The 16,096-nt window shown below is 34.9% G+C and overlaps 2 protein-coding genes and 1 long non-coding RNA gene across 8 annotated transcripts; 1 reads left to right on the top strand and 2 right to left on the bottom strand.

Annotated features, from left to right (window-relative positions):
• Positions 1-3,720: 3,720 nt before the first annotated feature.
• Positions 3,721-6,066, bottom strand: LOC130740679 (protein WALLS ARE THIN 1-like). 2 transcript variants are annotated; one of them, XM_057593354.1, is made up of 6 exons: positions 5,709-6,066; positions 5,533-5,595; positions 5,324-5,440; positions 4,711-5,113; positions 4,318-4,484; positions 3,721-4,120 (listed from the first exon to the last, which is right to left on the bottom strand). In XM_057593354.1, exons 1-6 carry the CDS (start codon positions 5,885-5,887, stop codon positions 3,940-3,942), a joined length of 1,110 nt encoding a protein of 369 aa, XP_057449337.1. In that variant the 5' UTR covers positions 5,888-6,066; the 3' UTR covers positions 3,721-3,939. The 2 variants fall into 2 exon arrangements, with proteins under 2 accessions (XP_057449337.1, XP_057449338.1); XM_057593355.1 differs by having other exon boundaries at positions 4,318-4,469; positions 5,709-6,063.
• A 1,159-nt stretch (positions 6,067-7,225) lies between these two features.
• On the bottom strand, positions 7,226-9,396 carry LOC130740680 (protein WALLS ARE THIN 1-like). Its single transcript, XM_057593356.1, has 6 exons — positions 9,053-9,396; positions 8,870-8,932; positions 8,664-8,780; positions 8,055-8,457; positions 7,647-7,798; positions 7,226-7,455 (listed from the first exon to the last, which is right to left on the bottom strand). The coding sequence occupies exons 1-6, from the start codon at positions 9,229-9,231 to the stop codon at positions 7,278-7,280; spliced, it is 1,092 nt and encodes a 363-aa protein (XP_057449339.1). The 5' UTR covers positions 9,232-9,396; the 3' UTR covers positions 7,226-7,277.
• A 641-nt stretch (positions 9,397-10,037) lies between these two features.
• Positions 10,038-14,656, top strand: LOC130740681 (uncharacterized). Of its 5 annotated transcripts, none has more exons than XR_009020229.1 (11): positions 10,038-10,743; positions 10,889-10,983; positions 11,374-11,500; positions 11,761-11,883; positions 12,231-12,280; positions 12,377-12,535; positions 12,656-12,726; positions 12,797-12,892; positions 12,990-13,039; positions 13,130-14,260; positions 14,370-14,656. It is a non-coding gene; the product is annotated as an uncharacterized LOC130740681 (long non-coding RNA). The 5 variants fall into 5 exon arrangements; XR_009020230.1 differs by having other exon boundaries at positions 13,130-14,209; XR_009020232.1 differs by having other exon boundaries at positions 10,042-10,743; positions 13,112-14,656.
• The last annotated feature ends 1,440 nt before the right edge of the window (positions 14,657-16,096 follow it).

Genomic DNA, 16,096 nt, shown 5'->3' on the forward strand with positions numbered 1-16,096 from the left:
TACTGCTTCTTCAACATAAAACCCACCATTTTGACATCTACCCCACCTTTTTAATTTCTCTTTTTATTGCTATCTTCTCTAGGACCAGTTTCAGTGACCCAATTTCTCTATTGGATTTCAATTCAGCTTGCACAGCATCACTGCCAAACATAATCTCATGGATTTCAATTCCTCCTAAACAGATAGATCTAATTCGACCCGATTTCTCCATAAAACTTCCTCCCAAACAATGAGATTTGTTTCGACCCAACTTCAGTTCATAAAGCATCGACCCAGTTTCTCAATTCCTCCATCAAACTTCCACCCACACACCCTTGTTGTTTTTCTTTGACTTGGATCCGCTTCCTGCCGGAAAAACAGTGAGATCTGCTACGGGGAAACGATAAAATCAGAGAATTTCGTTCTCAAAATAAAGCGCAACAGAGATGATGGCGAAGTACAGAGGCAAATCGTTTCTCTGGTTCGCACAGCGTTGAGAAGACAGAACGGTAGAGTTGAGAGAAAACGCAAAGAGAAAACGGAAGGAAGTGAGGGTTTAACGGTGTGAACCAGATATAACCATTAATTATGGTGAGGTGGATTCATTAATACACATGTCATCTTTTAATTGGTGAACAGCAAAAACAGCACAAATAGAACTGCATATAAGTTTCTCCCAAAAAGAAAATGGTTAAAAACTATAACCGTCCCTGAACTTTGAGCGAGTTTTGAAAACTGTCCCTCGCCGGAAAATTATCTGAGAACCATCCTCAGACTTTCAAAAACAAATTTGACCCGTCCCTCTGTCCGCCTTGGGTTCGATCAGTGGCTTACGTGACTGTCCACGTCAATTAATTAGCCTACGTGTAATTTTTTTTATTTAAAATTAAAAAAAAAATTATTTAACCCAATTATCCCCAAACATAAATCCCTAATGCTAATCAAAATCAAAACACACAAATCTGATTCTCTTTTCCCCAATTCATGAGTTAGGGTTCTAACTTTCCCAATCTAATTACCTTCTTCTTCTACACCGTTCTTCTTCATCTTCTTCTCCCATTGTCGTCTTCTTCTTCTTCTCCTCCTCCAATCTCGTCCTCCTACTACCCCTCTGTTCGACCCTGTTTTGACAGTTCTCCTTGAATCGCCATCGTTTCCTGACCAGCCACCGCCATGTGCGCTGGTGGGCTTTCCGGTCATGGTGGTGACAGTTCGAAGTTGTGGAGCTTGAGGACAAGATTTGTTCGAGAAAGGATGATGGAGGTGTTGGTTTCGCAAGGCTCTGTTTCGAAGGGAAGATGTAACGAAATCAACAACAATAGCAACATCTCTGAAATCAATGGCAATGGGCCATCTTCATCTTGAATCTTGATTAGGGTCGTCTTCATCTCGATCTGGGTTCTCAGGAGTGTGTGAAGTCAAGTGCAAAATCAATTCTCCACACTAGCAAATTCCTCCAGGAGGCAACGTGTTCAGAGAAGAAGCACGAGAACCAGAGGCAAAAGTAGAAGAAGTTGTTGGCCTTCTCATCGTCTTGCTCGATGGGTGAATCAAAACCAGAAAACGAAGAAGAAGATGAACACGATGGGAGAAGAAGAAGATGATAAAGGAAGGGAGAAGAAGAGGATTAAAACGAAGGGAGAAGAAGGAGAGGAACACGATGAACCCTAACTCAGATTTGGGGGTTTTATGTGTAGATAGATTTAGAGATTTATGTTTAGTGATTAGGGATTAAAATTAGTGTTAGATAATTAGAGACATAAATTAAATTTTAAAAAAAATACACGTCATCTCATTAATTGACGTGGAATGCCACATAAGGGGGTTGCCGGAGCTATGGTGGCCGGAGGGACGGGTTGATATTGTTTTTGAAAGTCTGAGGATGGTTCTCAGATAATTTTCCGGCGAGGGACGGTTTTCAAAACTCGCTCAAAGTTCAGGGACGTTTATAGTTTTTAACCCAAAAGAAAATAAGCAAGTCATAAGTAACTTATGGAGACTCTAATGGTGTTCTTAATTTTTTTTCCACAACCAACTCATAAGCTAGTTGTACAAAGTTTGTTACAATGTGATTTGGGTGTGTATTTGTGTGCTCCACAAGTAGTTAGGGTTGGTCACATTTTCATTAAACAGACATGATAGTCTTCAACTGCTAGAAAAGTAGTGCGAAAAACTAGTCAGAATTGTGTCTGCCATAAAATTTGATGATGCATGGCGGGATTCTTAAGAATTGACTAAGCAATTGTTGCTCGCAAGAGCTATCATTGCTTAATTTCAAGCAACAAGCAACTTCAATGTGCTCCAATGAAAAGAAAAAATAAGTTAACATTGCTTAGTGGTAAGAACTAACGTAAGAATTAGTGTTGAAGATGCTCTTAGAATGTTATGTCGTGTTGGCTTTACGAAATATTCATAATTCTTTTCATTTACCTTATGAATCCCCTCCTATTCCCTTTTTCTTTCAATAATAATTTCACTCACTCAAAAGAAAAATATGAAATATTATAAGTAATGCGATAGGAAAAAAAGAGAAATATAAAAAAGAAAATGGGTAGATATGGAATAAAAGAGTAAGAGAGGTATGAATAAATAATTTTTTTTTTATTGCAACAACATTTTTGTAAAGATGGTTCAATTATAAAAAGAAATAGAGTAAAATACACTCACCTCCCTCAAGATTTGTGAGAATAACACTTAGCTCCATTCTTATCCAAAATATGCACTCCACCCCAATAATAATCTCACAATTACACTTAACTTAATTCTTCTCTAAATTCTACACTCCACTCCACCCCCTTTAACACCATCCAAAAGATGCTAACGGAATATTCTTTTAACTCAAAATTAATTAATTTAAATATAAATACATTACATTATCTTCTAACTAAATAATAAATATACTTTTAAAAAAAAAGTAGCACGAGATAATCAGTGCTCATTCAAGTAAATAAATCCTTGTTATTTGGAGGGTAGCACAAATGATTTACAATAAAGCATGTTCTGGCCTTCTTGGTATAATTCCAAATTCATAGAGCTAGAACATTTCTTAAACGATAACAACTTCTGTTTTACTTCTTCCATATCTGAGTTACGTAGCTTCCAGCTAAGTTTGAAATCATCCTTTTCAAGGCAACAACATTTTCCATCACAAATTTAGCAAAACTTAACTCAATGTCAGAACCATCAAAACTCAAAAACTTTACCACTAAGTTTACTAAAAAAAAATTGTCAATAAGTTTACTAAACTTTCAAAATATAATTGTGTTATGACGATATGTGATTACCTTAGTTATTAGGTTGTATGAGCACTTAAGCACATGGCATTTTAAGTTTTAAAATATAAGTTGTTTAAGGTTATACACAGGTATTAAGAACTCATCATTTGATAAATATTTTGACTGAAACACTCCCTATTTAAATTTGAGTTATATTAGAGAGAGAAATATTTTGACCATAATAAACATCAAGTTTAATTATTATTTGTTATTTGGAGGTATTTAAAATATTTTATAAATATTTAGAATATTTACAAAATTATAGTACAATTATTATTTGGTTAGAGATAATGTAATTTATTTATCATTTATATTTTAATTAATTAATTTGAGTTAAAGGAATATTTCGTTAGCATCTTTTGGATGGTGTTAAAGGGGTGGGGTGGAGTGAAGATTTCAGAGAAGAATTGAGCTAAGTGTAATTATGAGATTATTATTGGGGTGGAGTGTATATTTTGAATAAGAATGAAGTTAAGTGTTATTCTCACAAACCTTGAGGGGGGTGAGTGTATTTTACTCAAAGAAATATGTATAAATTACAAATTTATAAAAAAAAAAAGTAGAGGGTTGCAAGAATTAGTGAAACAAATCATAACCCTGCTGCAACAAAAAAATGTTGCAATATTTGGTCACCTTAAAGGACTTTGACAGTTTTACTATTATACAAATTAGTCAACTCTATCTTCTAAACATTTTGTGTAGGAATCAATTGTTGCATGAGAGAAGCAGTGTAACTTTTTTCTTCCGGATGTTTCTCTGACTCAATAATGGGGACTCTCATGCACTCCTTGGCAGACTTGGTTTCTTGACTTCTTCCCCACACAACAAGGTATAAGCCGGTTATAATTAAGAAAGCTCCAATAATCCTGCACCTCAAAATTGAAAATAGTAAGATTTATATACCATAAGCCAAAGGCATTTTGGATAACGCATGAACTAATCTCAGATAATCCAACTTTTAGTTTAGACTTTAGACCTCCCTGTAGGTGGAAGCATATTTTGCAATTAGAAAAGTTTTAAGATAACAATAAGAAATGAAGTTGCTTGAATCACAACAACCCACCCTCCCAAGAAGAAATCTTCTCCAAAAACAATGGATGCCATCAATGCAACAAGTAATGTCTGTAGGGGCAGATAAATTGAAGCAAGCACTGGCCCTCCCTTGCCAATAGTCCATATCTGTAATGCTGCTGCCAGCCCTGAATTCACCAGACCCTGATACAAACAAGCCTATTTTTTTTATCAAATACTTGGTATGCTTTGTTTCACATGTAATTGGTAACATAAAACTAGTTACATAATAGATCCTAATAGTTGAAATAAGTTTTATTGATGTCAAGGTAACCAATTAGGATCACCAAATTAAGTAAAGAGGTAGAAATAGTAACATGAAGTGAACAACATGCTAATGAAGGATGCTAGTGAATTTTAACCCAATTAAGTTTGATTTACAAACCGAGTACAAAATGCTGTAAATCTCTTCACTAAAATTGAGTTGCCAGGCTTTTGGATCCTTCTCGAAAAAGGCTGCAATTGTTATTAACTGCACAATACCAAAGAAGCAAGTAAACGCAGAAACTGTGAGTGGAGCTGAGTAATTTTTCAGAACAAATGCTTGCATCACAATCCAACCAGACCAACATAAGCAGTGACCAAAAAGATAAATGCCACCCATGTTCATGTTTTTTGCTGTGACATCCCTGAGTACAGACAAGAATTGCTCCTGATGCAGTGCTAAATTTGGCGTATAAATTGTAGGTCCCTTGTAAAGGGTAATGATTGAAGCTCCTCCAACAGAAGCAAGGACTCCAAGAACCTTAGCCAGACCATCCATCCTATTGAAGTGCACACTCTCATATCTGCATTTCACGTATAATTGATCAATGTCATATAAGTATTTCTACATATACTTTGTAAGCGTCTTACTGGACCAACTTTTTTTTTTCGAGAATAATTCTGACACTCGTAAGCTACTCACAAAAACTTATACTCAGAATTAATTTTAGCTTTGGAATCAATTATAGAAGAGCTTTGAAACATGGATTTAAAGTAAGAACTTTATAGCTTGCCTGAGTACTACAGCCATGAGAAAGGTCAGAGCTGGAACAGAGTTCTGCATAGCAGCAGCAAAGGTAGGTGAAGTGTTATCCAAACCCAAAAGGTAGAACCCTTCTTTCAATGTTATTCTGCAAGAATCAAAATTAATACTTTTTAAGTTACACAAACATTGCCAATTAATTGATACAGTGGAGTAGCTTCATGGAAAGATCATACATACCCAACAAGTCCTAGAAGGAAAAATTGGACAAGACAATATCTGGTTATTGATGGCCTGTCTTTCCTTGCAAAGAGGCAAACAATAAGATCCAAAAAAGAAAAAGAAAAAGGTAAGATAGCTGAAACTGGGAACATGACAGAATTCATTTATATATGGTATAGAACTGAAGTGCATACTTCTCTGAAAAATAAGCTAAGGGACCCAGAAGAAGAAGAGCAGTGATGTTTCTATAGACAGGAAATACAAGCTTGCTGACGCCTGAATCAAGTGCAATCCTCACAAATATGTGGTTTCCTGCATAACAAAATTGCAAAAACGTTAAAGCTAAGTGCAGCTTAGCTCGTTCAGCTACCATATTCTCTTGTTCCCAGGTACTGAATAGTGAATACTGATGGTTCAATGCCAAAAAGAGAAGCAGGTACTCGGAGATCAATGTTTAGAACTGGTTGACCAGGGGCAAGAGGCAAAAACTGTCTGGAAGTGGAAGATAAGAGATCTATAATAATTGCAATCTTGTTTAGTTCTACCTACTTGTAAGTCGTGACAAAAGAAAACAAAGTACAATGTGTTTATTAGTAATCTATAAATAGTTTCTGTCGCTTTATGGGTCAAAAATGTTAATGGACACTCTAATCTACTGTTAGTAATTGGATTGCTTGCGTGCATGTGATTGTGATGCGCCATTGAATATTAGCTACACTCCTCAATCCAATCTTTCATCCACTCCATTTCACCCCAAAGTGAAGGAAGGGCATTTGAAGTCAAAGCCTGACATGTTGCAATAGTTCAACCACTCCATGTTTACTGTCATAAAATTAATAAAAATCAATCCATGTTTTCCCATAGAACACCCAATTTGGACCAACACGCTAAACACGCCTGTAACCAATTAATTAAAATTATAGTTGATATTTTTTTCCAAGTTATCTCAAAGTCGATAGTCATTATACTAATCTCCTCGAGAGCAAAGCCTTCAAAGTTTATTTTGAATATTTGATTGGTTAACCAACAATGTTATGTTACTGGATTTTGATTCATTCAGAAAGATGGCGGTGTTTCCTTCAAAGATGCCTGGATGCACTTATTATTGTCAACGATTACTAAAATCTTAATTAGAATGTCATTTAGTGTTTGCTATGTTAATAGTCCTTGCTGTCTTCATTTACCTTACTGGTTTACCAAGCCCTTCATTAACCATAAAGTGTGAGTAGTGGTTAGCTCACTTCGTTCCTTAAGTATTAGGTTTGAGAATTAATTCTTATTTATGAGAATAAAACGCATATTGTGACGATGATTATCACTTAGTGCGAGCACTCGCAAGCGATAGTAACCATGAGTTTACAAAAAAAAAACCAAACCCCTCTTATTCTTTCTTTTCTTACAATGATAATTTATTCACAATTATTTCACCCACACCCGAAAAAGAGAAATAAGAGCAAAAGAGAGATAAATATGAGATATTATGGGTAATGTGACGAGAAAAGAATATACAATGGGTAGATATGGAATAAAAGAGTAAATGAGGTGTGAAAGAATAACAACACAATAACATTTTTCTATAAGTTGTTTAATTATAAAAAAATTATGTATAAATTACAAATTATTAAAAAAAAAAAATAGTAGAGGGATGCAAGAATTGGTGAAACAAATCATAACGTGGCTGCAACAAATAAATGTTGCATTATTTGGTCACCTTAAAGGACTTTTACAGTTTTACAATCATATAAATTCTTCAACTCTATCTTCTAAACATTTTGTGTAGGAATCAATTGTTGCATGAGAGAAGCACTCTCACTTTTAGCTTCCGGGTGATTCTCAGACTCAATGGGGACTTTCATGTACTCTTTGGCAGACTTGGTTTCTTGAGTTCTTCCCCACACAACAAGGTATAAGCCCGTCATAATTAAGAAAGCTCCAATAATCCTGCACCTCAAAATTGAAAATATTTAGATTTATATAGCATAAGTCAAAGGCACTTTGGATAACTAATAAACAAATCTCAGATAATCCAACTTTTAGTTTAGAACTCCCTCTAGGGGGAAGCATATTTTGCAATTAGAAAAGTTTTAAGATAACAAAAAGAAATTGAAGCAGCTTGAATCAAGACATCCCACCCTCCCAAGAAGAAATCTTCTCCAAAAACAATGGATGACATCAAGGCTACAAGTAATGTCTGTAATGGAAGATAAATTGAAGCAAGCACTGGCCCTCCCTTGCCAATAGCCCATATCTGTAATGCTGCTGCCAGCCCTGAAAACACCAGACCCTGATACAAACAAGTCTATTTTGTTATCATCATATTTGTTATACTTGGCTTCCTTAAACATGTAATTTGTAACATGAAAACTAGTTACATAATAGATCCGAACAGTTAAAATGAGTTTTATTGATGTCAAGGTAATCAATTATGATCACTAAATTAAGTAAGGAGGTAGAAGCAGCTCATAGAGAAAACTGATATTAGTTGTGAACATAGAGAGCAACATGCTAGTGAATAACCCAACTAAGTTTGATTTACAAACCGAATACAAAATGCTGTAGATCTCTTGACTAGAATTGAGTTGCCAGGATTTGGGATCCTTCTCGAAAAAGGCTGCAATTGTTATAAACTGCACAATACCAAAGAAGCAAGTAAACGCAGAAACTGTGAGAGGGGCTGAGTAGTTTTTCAGAACAAATGCTTGCATCACAATCCAACCAGACCAACATAAGCAGTGACCAATAAGATAAATGCCACCCATGTTCATGTTTTTTGCTGTGACATCTCTGAGTACAGACAAGAATTGCTCCTGATGCTGTGCTAAATTTGGCGTATAAATCGTAGGCCCCTTGTAAAGGGTAATGATTGAAGCTCCTCCAACAGAAGCAAGGACTCCAAGGACCTTAGCCAGACCATCTATCCTATTGAAGTGCACACTCTCATATCTGCATTTCACATGTATAATTGAACAATGTTATACAAGCATTTCTACAAATATTTTAATATATGGACCAACTTCTCTTTTATCAGAATAGCTCTGACACTCAAAAGCTACTCACGGAAGCTTATTCTCAGAATTAATTTTAGCTGTAGAATCAATAGTGAAAGAATTATCAAACATGCACTTAAAAGTAAGAACTTCATAGCTTGCCTGAGTATGACAGCCATGAGAAAGGTCAAAGCTGGAACAGAGTTCTGCATAGCAGAAGTGAAGGTAGGTGAAGTGTTATCCAAACCCAAAAGGTACAATCCTTCTTTCAATGTTATTCTGCAAGAATCAAAATTAGCATTTAAGTTACACATACATTGTCAATTTATTGATACAGTGGAGTAGCTTAATGGAAAGATGATACATACCCAACAAGTCCTAGAAGGAAAAATTGTAGTAGACAGTAACCGGTTATTGATGGCCTGTCTTTCCTTACAAAGAGGGAAACAAACAGATCCAAAAAAAGAAAAAGAAAAAAGGTGAGATAGCTGAGACTGGGAATGTGAAAGAATTCATGTATGTATGGTATAGGATAGGACTGAAGTGCCTACTTCTCTGAAAAATAAGCGAGGGGACCCAGAAGAAGAAGAGCAGTGATGTTTCTATAGACAGGAAACACAAGCTTGCTGACGCCTGTATCAAGTGCAATCCTCACAAATATGTGATTTCCTGCATAACAAAACTGTAAAAACGTTAAAGCTAAGTGCAGCTTAGCTCGTTCAGCTACCATATTCTTTGATTCCTGGGTACTGAATTGTGAAAACTGATGATTCAACGCCACACAGAGAACCAGGTATTTGGGAGATCAATCTTTTAGAACTGGTAGACCAAAAGAAAGGGGCAAGAGGCAGAAACTGTCTGGAAGTGGAAGATACGAGATCTTTATTAAGGGTCCCCTATATTAATTGCAGTTTGTTTATCAATAATCTATAATGAGTTCTGTCAATTTATGGGTCAAAATGTCAATGGTCAGTTCACATGGAAAATGAATTTTTGGGAGAGACGTACCCAACTTGATCTTAGAGCATCGAGGATTAGTCTCCTGATTGTCGGTTGATGGATATATACCTTAGAAAACAAAAAGAAATTAGCTACTCCCCAATCCAGTCTTTCCTCCACTCCATTTCACCCCAAAGTGAAGGAAGGGCATTTGAAGTCAAGGCCTGGCATGTTGCAATAGTTCAATCAATCCATGTTTTCCCATAAAACACCAATTCGGACCAATACCCCTGTAAGGCTGAAACCAATTAATCAATATCAATATATATATTAAAACAGCAAGGGTTATGAGAACCATTTACTGATGTGTCGCAACTAGATGCATTCTCTTCTCTGGTGCATTCTCAAAATGAGTGGAATTCCTATGTGGCTTCCTCTCCTTGCTTCCCTCCTTTCCCTGATTATGTGTCATTTTCTCCTTTATTCTTCTTCTCCAGTCATATTTTACGTGGCACTCATCCACCAATCATCTTTCGCTGGTCCCCACCCATTTAGGTGTTTCTCTCCATGATTTTCAAAATTTGCATATGTTCATTTTAATCCTTGACTGCTGCATTTACTACTCTCCCGTTTCCAAGTCTCCCTTCCTCGAGATTTTCTTCTCCATTCACGCTTCTCCCATTCCAACGACTGCCACCTCAACTGTGTCCAATCAATTTTCTTCCCCTCCACTCCCTTGCCTCCCAGACCTTTCTTTTTCTCAATGTTTTCTCATTTCCCGTGATATACTGTTCTCTCCCCTCATCTCCATATCCGGATTCTTTCTCTTCAGGAGAATGAAGAATTTGAAAGAACAATTCTTTCCCACCCATCATCATCCTCTTCCCCTCCATCCGTTCTCTGTCTCTCTGTCGCGTTCGCATTCCCCCCACCAGCGCCACCACGAGTTACGCATCTCGAAGATCTGTTTTCTTGATGCGGTTCCATATCTGGTGAGGGAAGCAAGGTCGATGACTCAATTGGAGAGGTACCGGAAATCTTTCCTCGGCGGAAACCATCCCCGTCGGAAATCTCATCGGTGGCCACACACACACGCGACGATGGCTCTTCCACCCGGGAAGCTCACCATTCTCCTCGGTGCAGGTCTTTCAACGGGTGATGAACAGAGGTGAGGAAAACTGGAAAAGATAAGAAAATAGTTTGGGTCTCTATTTTGGAAAACCGGAATGGTTCAACGAGCTACGTTCCGCCGCTGCCTCTCTGAGAACTTCCACTTAATGCGTGTTCCAGCGCTTGCATTTTGGTGAGTTCCATATACCATTTTTATCATGGTTCTTCTCTTCTGTAATTGCTTTCATCATGTTGTCCCTCTTCTCCCTTATCTTTCTGCTTGACCTGCCATGATCTCCTTTTCACATAATTTATTTCAATTTTTTCCATTTCACCAGGCTGCAAAAAGTTGATTGTATTGGTTGATGCTGAAAAGAGATAAGTTCCAAAGAGATAGATGACATGCCCAAAGCAGAAATCATTTGCTTTCAAGGTTTGAAGCTTATTGAATTCAACTTCAAAAATATGTCTCTCTCAGTTTTAGTTTTTATGGAGAAAGAGTCTACATCTTCTTTTTACCATCTTTAATTTTTGTAAGCCCTCTATTGAAATCTTACTGAATAGTAGAACTGTATGCTACTGCCTGATGCTTATTTAATTTTCTATCTTGCGATTAAACTGGCTTTAAAGTCAGTTTATATATAGATTGTATAAAAATCCTATAATACATGGTATGTTATCTTTGATGAATGCAGGATGGTGTGTTTGTTGTGTCCAAATAAATTATAAGAAGGTTATAGCTAATAATCTTGATGATTAAGGATGGTGTGTTTGTTGTGAAATAGAGGTTCGTAGTTCTTATATGCTATTTTGTTTTATGCAGGACAATAACATTGAGGTTTTTAGGGATCCATGCCTGATGGGAAGTTAAAAAAATACTTATCATGGCTATATTTTCTGTTAATGGACCAACCCAATTATACTCTGTTTGAGGAATCATTAAGTGCACGGTAAATCTATACATCCATATTTTTTTTTATCTGAGTCATTTTATTTTAATTTTCTGTTTGGTTGAATATTAGTGATTTTTTATAATAGAAACTACTTTACTGTTAATTCCCACCCACCCCCCACAGCTTCATCTGCATTGCTGGATTTCCTTTGGATTGTTTGGGATGGACATATACAAATTTTGTATCATTGCTTCAAGGTTAAAGTTTTTTCTGTATACATAGCATTAAAATTTCCTACTGTTATATTTTTGAACCAGCCCAGTAAAAAGTCAGAAGTACTAGGAAGTAAAATTTGTTCTTGAGCCAAGAAGCTCGCTACTGCTCTTGCGGTAGGGAAAGAAGATGCAGCCACTTCTTCCGCAGGCAGGGGCAAAGTAATGGTAAACATGTTGCTATCTAATGCACCTAATTTTTCAGTTCCATCATGCATCCCCATCGCAGATTGTAATATTTTTTTCCTGATTTAAAGCTTTCTACTAAATCAGTATTACAGATAGAATAATTTGTTCCCTTTTTCTAATTTTTTCTCATTTTTCCTGAACTAATTTTAGCAATATCATGATGTTTAGGCTTCTGTTATAAGCTTAACTTTGGTTTGTGACTTTTAAATTTCTGAGGTAGGAGAAGGAACTCCTTTCGTTAGATTTCTTTTGTGCTGTTATTGATTTCATCCAATATTATTTGCTATCTATCCATTTCCCTTTGGTTAACCTGTCTTTTCTCACAGGTTTTTGGGGTTTAAATGAGAGAAAACTCACTTGAGGTCCATGCCCAATGGTATGCTGCATTTTGCCTCTCAGTGTTCGTTTAAAATTTGATTTTTGATTATTTTCTTCAGATGTGTATTTATTTGCCTCTGTTTTGGTCTATTAGGGCGGAACGGGTGATGAACAGAGGTGAGGAAAACTGGAAAAGATAATAAAATAGTTTTGGGTCTCTATTTTGGAAAACCGGAATGGTCCGACGAGCTATGTTCCGCCGCTGCCTCCCTGAGATCTTCCCCTAAATGCATGTTCCAATGCTTGCATTTTGGTGAGTTCCATATACCACTTTTATCATGGTTCTTCTCTTTCGGAACTCTAAATGATGTTAGGTTTTTATCTAAATGATTGTTTTATTTAATATGCTTTTCTGTCAAATTTTTTTTCCCAGTTCACTTTTGTAACGGATTCACGAGCAGACGAAAGAATTAGAGGGTGGTTCTTTGTGTTAAGGATTCATAGGTACATGAATACCAAACATTGATATGCATTTGCATTAAGTGAATTCGATGGTAGTAATGTTGGTCTACAGTTTTTGTTTTCTGCAGGATATTGAGAAAGATCTGAAAAGGTCTGCAAGCAACATTATCTTCTACAATGGTTTAAGAGACCCTTGGAGTGGTGGAGGGTATAGCATATTAACATCTCTAATTTTAATAATATCCCCTCATTGCCCCCACCCTAATTATTATCAGTAATATCATTTCATTGAATATTTCCTACAGGGTGTTGAAGAATATATCAAAAACTTTAGTTGCTATAGTTGCAAAAGAAGGTTAGTGGACTAATTATTAACATATAATCTGTTTTCTTTTTGTCCTGTTTCACTCTATTTATAATTATTTAGGTGTTTTGTGTACTGCAGGGGCTCATCATAGAGATCTAAGGTACTCAACTAAGGAAGATCCAAAGTGGCTTAAAGATGTAAGGATAAAAGAGGTCTAAATCAGTGCAAGTTGGATCTCACAGTACTATCAAGATTGACATTCTTATAATAATTATGTAGATGATCTTTCATTATTATGTGACTTATTATGTGACTTTTATAATTAAGAAGAAGTGACCCAGGTGACTATGAGGTAAGATTCCAGTATGCTTTATCATGTTATCATTTAATGTAAGGGGGAACCTAGATTGATTTGTATTGCAATATTTTTTAAAAAAGTTTTCTGCGATCGGTTGTTGATGGAATTGGTTCACATAGAATTGTGTAATGAATGATTCTACTTTTTTTTTTCTGATTTTTTCTTTGTAATAATCACGTAACACAGATGCCATCAGAGTTCTTTCTTGGCGAGTGGCTATGAATTGAATTAATGAACTCACATCCTTTGTACTATTCCATTGCAACCCTGCTTAATAGTTTATGACTCCTTTTTTGTGGGCATGCAGTAAAATGGTGTTTATGTTATTTTATGCAATGAGTGTTTTGTCCAACTGTGGGGGTTTGTTTTTTGCGAGAAGTTTTATGTTTTCATTGTCTTGAGGGCTTTTTTTTTTCTTTGCTGTTTTTGATGATTGAAGCAGCTTACTAAGGTGTCCGAACAGGATGGAAATTCAGGGTATTCCATGCAGATTTTGTATGGAAAACTTTTTGTTATTGCTTCTGTTCTTTGATTCTATTTTTCATTTTCAAAATTCAAATTTAACTCTTTCTTTAATTGATTTTAGTGGGTTGGATTTTGCTAATCTAATTTTTGTTAGGTTGATTTAAAACTACTCAAACTGCTGCAATGTTTGGGCTATTATTCTGTCTGATTATTGATATGTGTTTTGGGATCAATTTTGATTGGTATATTTGAGACAATCAATTGATATAATTAATTATTGATATGTTTTTCAGAGCTTATTTTTCAATATAACTAAAAGTCTTTTCAGTCTTTTTACTAAGCTATTTTTGTAGGTTTTTGTATACAGGTTGTCTGCAATACAGTTGCAGGTGTAGGTATTTGAGTTTATGTTGCTCCGCTGCATTTTTTTTATTTATAGCAAGAAGGTTATATTTTCAAGCCCCACTAAAAGAACTTTTACAATTCTTCCGTATATTTTTCTCTGTTTAGGCTATCCCTCACAAAAATTTATCGTCTTCTATTTTGGATATGCAGGTTGATCTCCATTATAAAAAAAAATGTACTCAGAGGAGCGAAAAGAAGTGAATTTTTCAGTCATAAAACTGATAAAAGAGCAAGAAGGGAGGAATTGAATGATTATCAGAAATAGATTGGGGTGCAATTTCAAAGGATTTGGAGAGATAGCAAGTTCATAAAAAGAATTGAATATTCAGAGGCTTCAGCATTAGAAGTTCACCATAATAAAGTTAAAATATGGAAATGATCATTGTACGAATCTGATTGCAAATATAAGGAAAGTTGTGATGTTTTATGGTTACTTATATGATAATTTGGTATTTGAAGTAGTTAATAAGCTCATTAACCATAAACTTAATGTCATGACTGCTGGAGCTATGGATCATAGAAAGTCTGAAGTCATTCATGAATTTTATGGAAAACTTTACAATATTTGTGAACAAACATAAGCATTTGTTTGAAAATAGTCTATATAGTCCATTTTTATTTTTATTTAAGTTATATGGTAAAAAGTTCACAAATACTCTCATAAAAATTAATAAAAAGATAAGTTTTATTATAATTTCAATTCTTTTTGTTATATTATTTAAAAAAAAATTAAGAGTAAATAAATATTAATTCATGAAATTTGTATACTAATAATGTTTTACGGTGATTTCAAATTATTAAGATATATTCTATATTTATTTATTTTTAAGTTACACGGTAAAAACCTCCCACGGGAGGTATGTTTGGAAGAAAAGTATTTTCATATTATAACTAATAGAAAAATAAATTTATTATAATTTAAGAACTTTCATTCATAATTTTATAGATATTTTAGGAATAAAAACTTATTAAAGAAATAATAGATATCAAGAAATTATTTATGTTATGGTCATTGTCCTTTAGTGGTTCCACATCCTCTTAGATATATAGGGAGAGAAAATAGAGAAATGAGTGATATAATATGTGAAGTGACAATAAATGCAGAGAGATATGAAAAAAATATATGATGATGAAATTGGAGAGAAAATGATACGTAAAATAATAATTACTCTTGGATATGTGTACAAATATTTTATTTTAGTTACTGCAAGTGATTGACTCTTCCAACCAACTTTTCTGGGCATTTCTCATAAAACGATAATCACGATGGAAGTAACTAATATGAGAGGCTTGAATCATATTTCTATTTTTATTTTTATTTTTTTCTCTTTAAATTGTATTATTGCCTTTCTTTATCTATAATTTAAAAAATGATGTCTAAAATACATTAACAAACTTCGCCGTGCAACGCATGGGTAAAAAACTCTAGTTATAGTTGATATCCTTCTCTACGTTATTACCCATTTGTTTATACTAAAATCTTTACACATGGCATCATTGTTTATTCCAAAAGAAGGCTTATCAGTGTGATTTGAAAATCAATACAAGGTTAAATCGAAATACAAAAGTCTTTAGGTCTAATTCGAAATCGAAAACAAACCTTCAATGTCAAGTTAAGCATAAGCACCGAAGCCAATTTGAAATCAAAACGAATCTAGAACTGTTGAAGATGATTTGAGGCATCCAAAGGAGAAGTGGCAGTAGTCTAGTCCATGATCAGGAGCAATTTCAAGGAAGTTATGTCCATCTTCATGATAATGACAAGTGTATAACACTAGATTGGTGGATGAATTTGTACTTTTAATATTATTCATATAATTTAACTAGTAGTTATTTTCATTTGAACCCTTAGTAGATTCACTAGATTGTAACTGAAA

Source organism: Lotus japonicus, chromosome 2, assembly GCF_012489685.1.
Source record: "Lotus japonicus ecotype B-129 chromosome 2, LjGifu_v1.2".
Lineage (NCBI taxonomy): Eukaryota > Viridiplantae > Streptophyta > Magnoliopsida > Fabales > Fabaceae > Lotus > Lotus japonicus.

What these genes read in the sequence shown, in the direction of transcription:
- LOC130740679 (XM_057593354.1), bottom strand. Translation starts at nt 5,887, where the DNA reads ATGGTAGCTGAACGAGCTAAGCTGCACTTAGCTTTAACGTTTTTGCAA. An exon ending in TTAGCTTATTTTTCAGAGAA is followed by an intron (nt 5,596 to 5,708) that starts GTATGCACTTCA and finishes CCTCTTTGCAAG; the next exon opens with GAAAGACAGGCCATCAATAA. An exon ending in GAAGATTTCTTCTTGGGAGG is followed by an intron (nt 4,121 to 4,317) that starts GTGGGTTGTTGT and finishes TTTGAGGTGCAG; the next exon opens with GATTATTGGAGCTTTCTTAA.
- LOC130740680 (XM_057593356.1), bottom strand. Translation starts at nt 9,231, where the DNA reads ATGGTAGCTGAACGAGCTAAGCTGCACTTAGCTTTAACGTTTTTACAG. An exon ending in TTCCTTCTAGGACTTGTTGG is followed by an intron (nt 8,781 to 8,869) that starts GTATGTATCATC and finishes TGATTCTTGCAG; the next exon opens with AATAACATTGAAAGAAGGAT. An exon ending in TCTACAGCATTTTGTATTCG is followed by an intron (nt 7,799 to 8,054) that starts GTTTGTAAATCA and finishes TGTTTGTATCAG; the next exon opens with GGTCTGGTGTTTTCAGGGCT.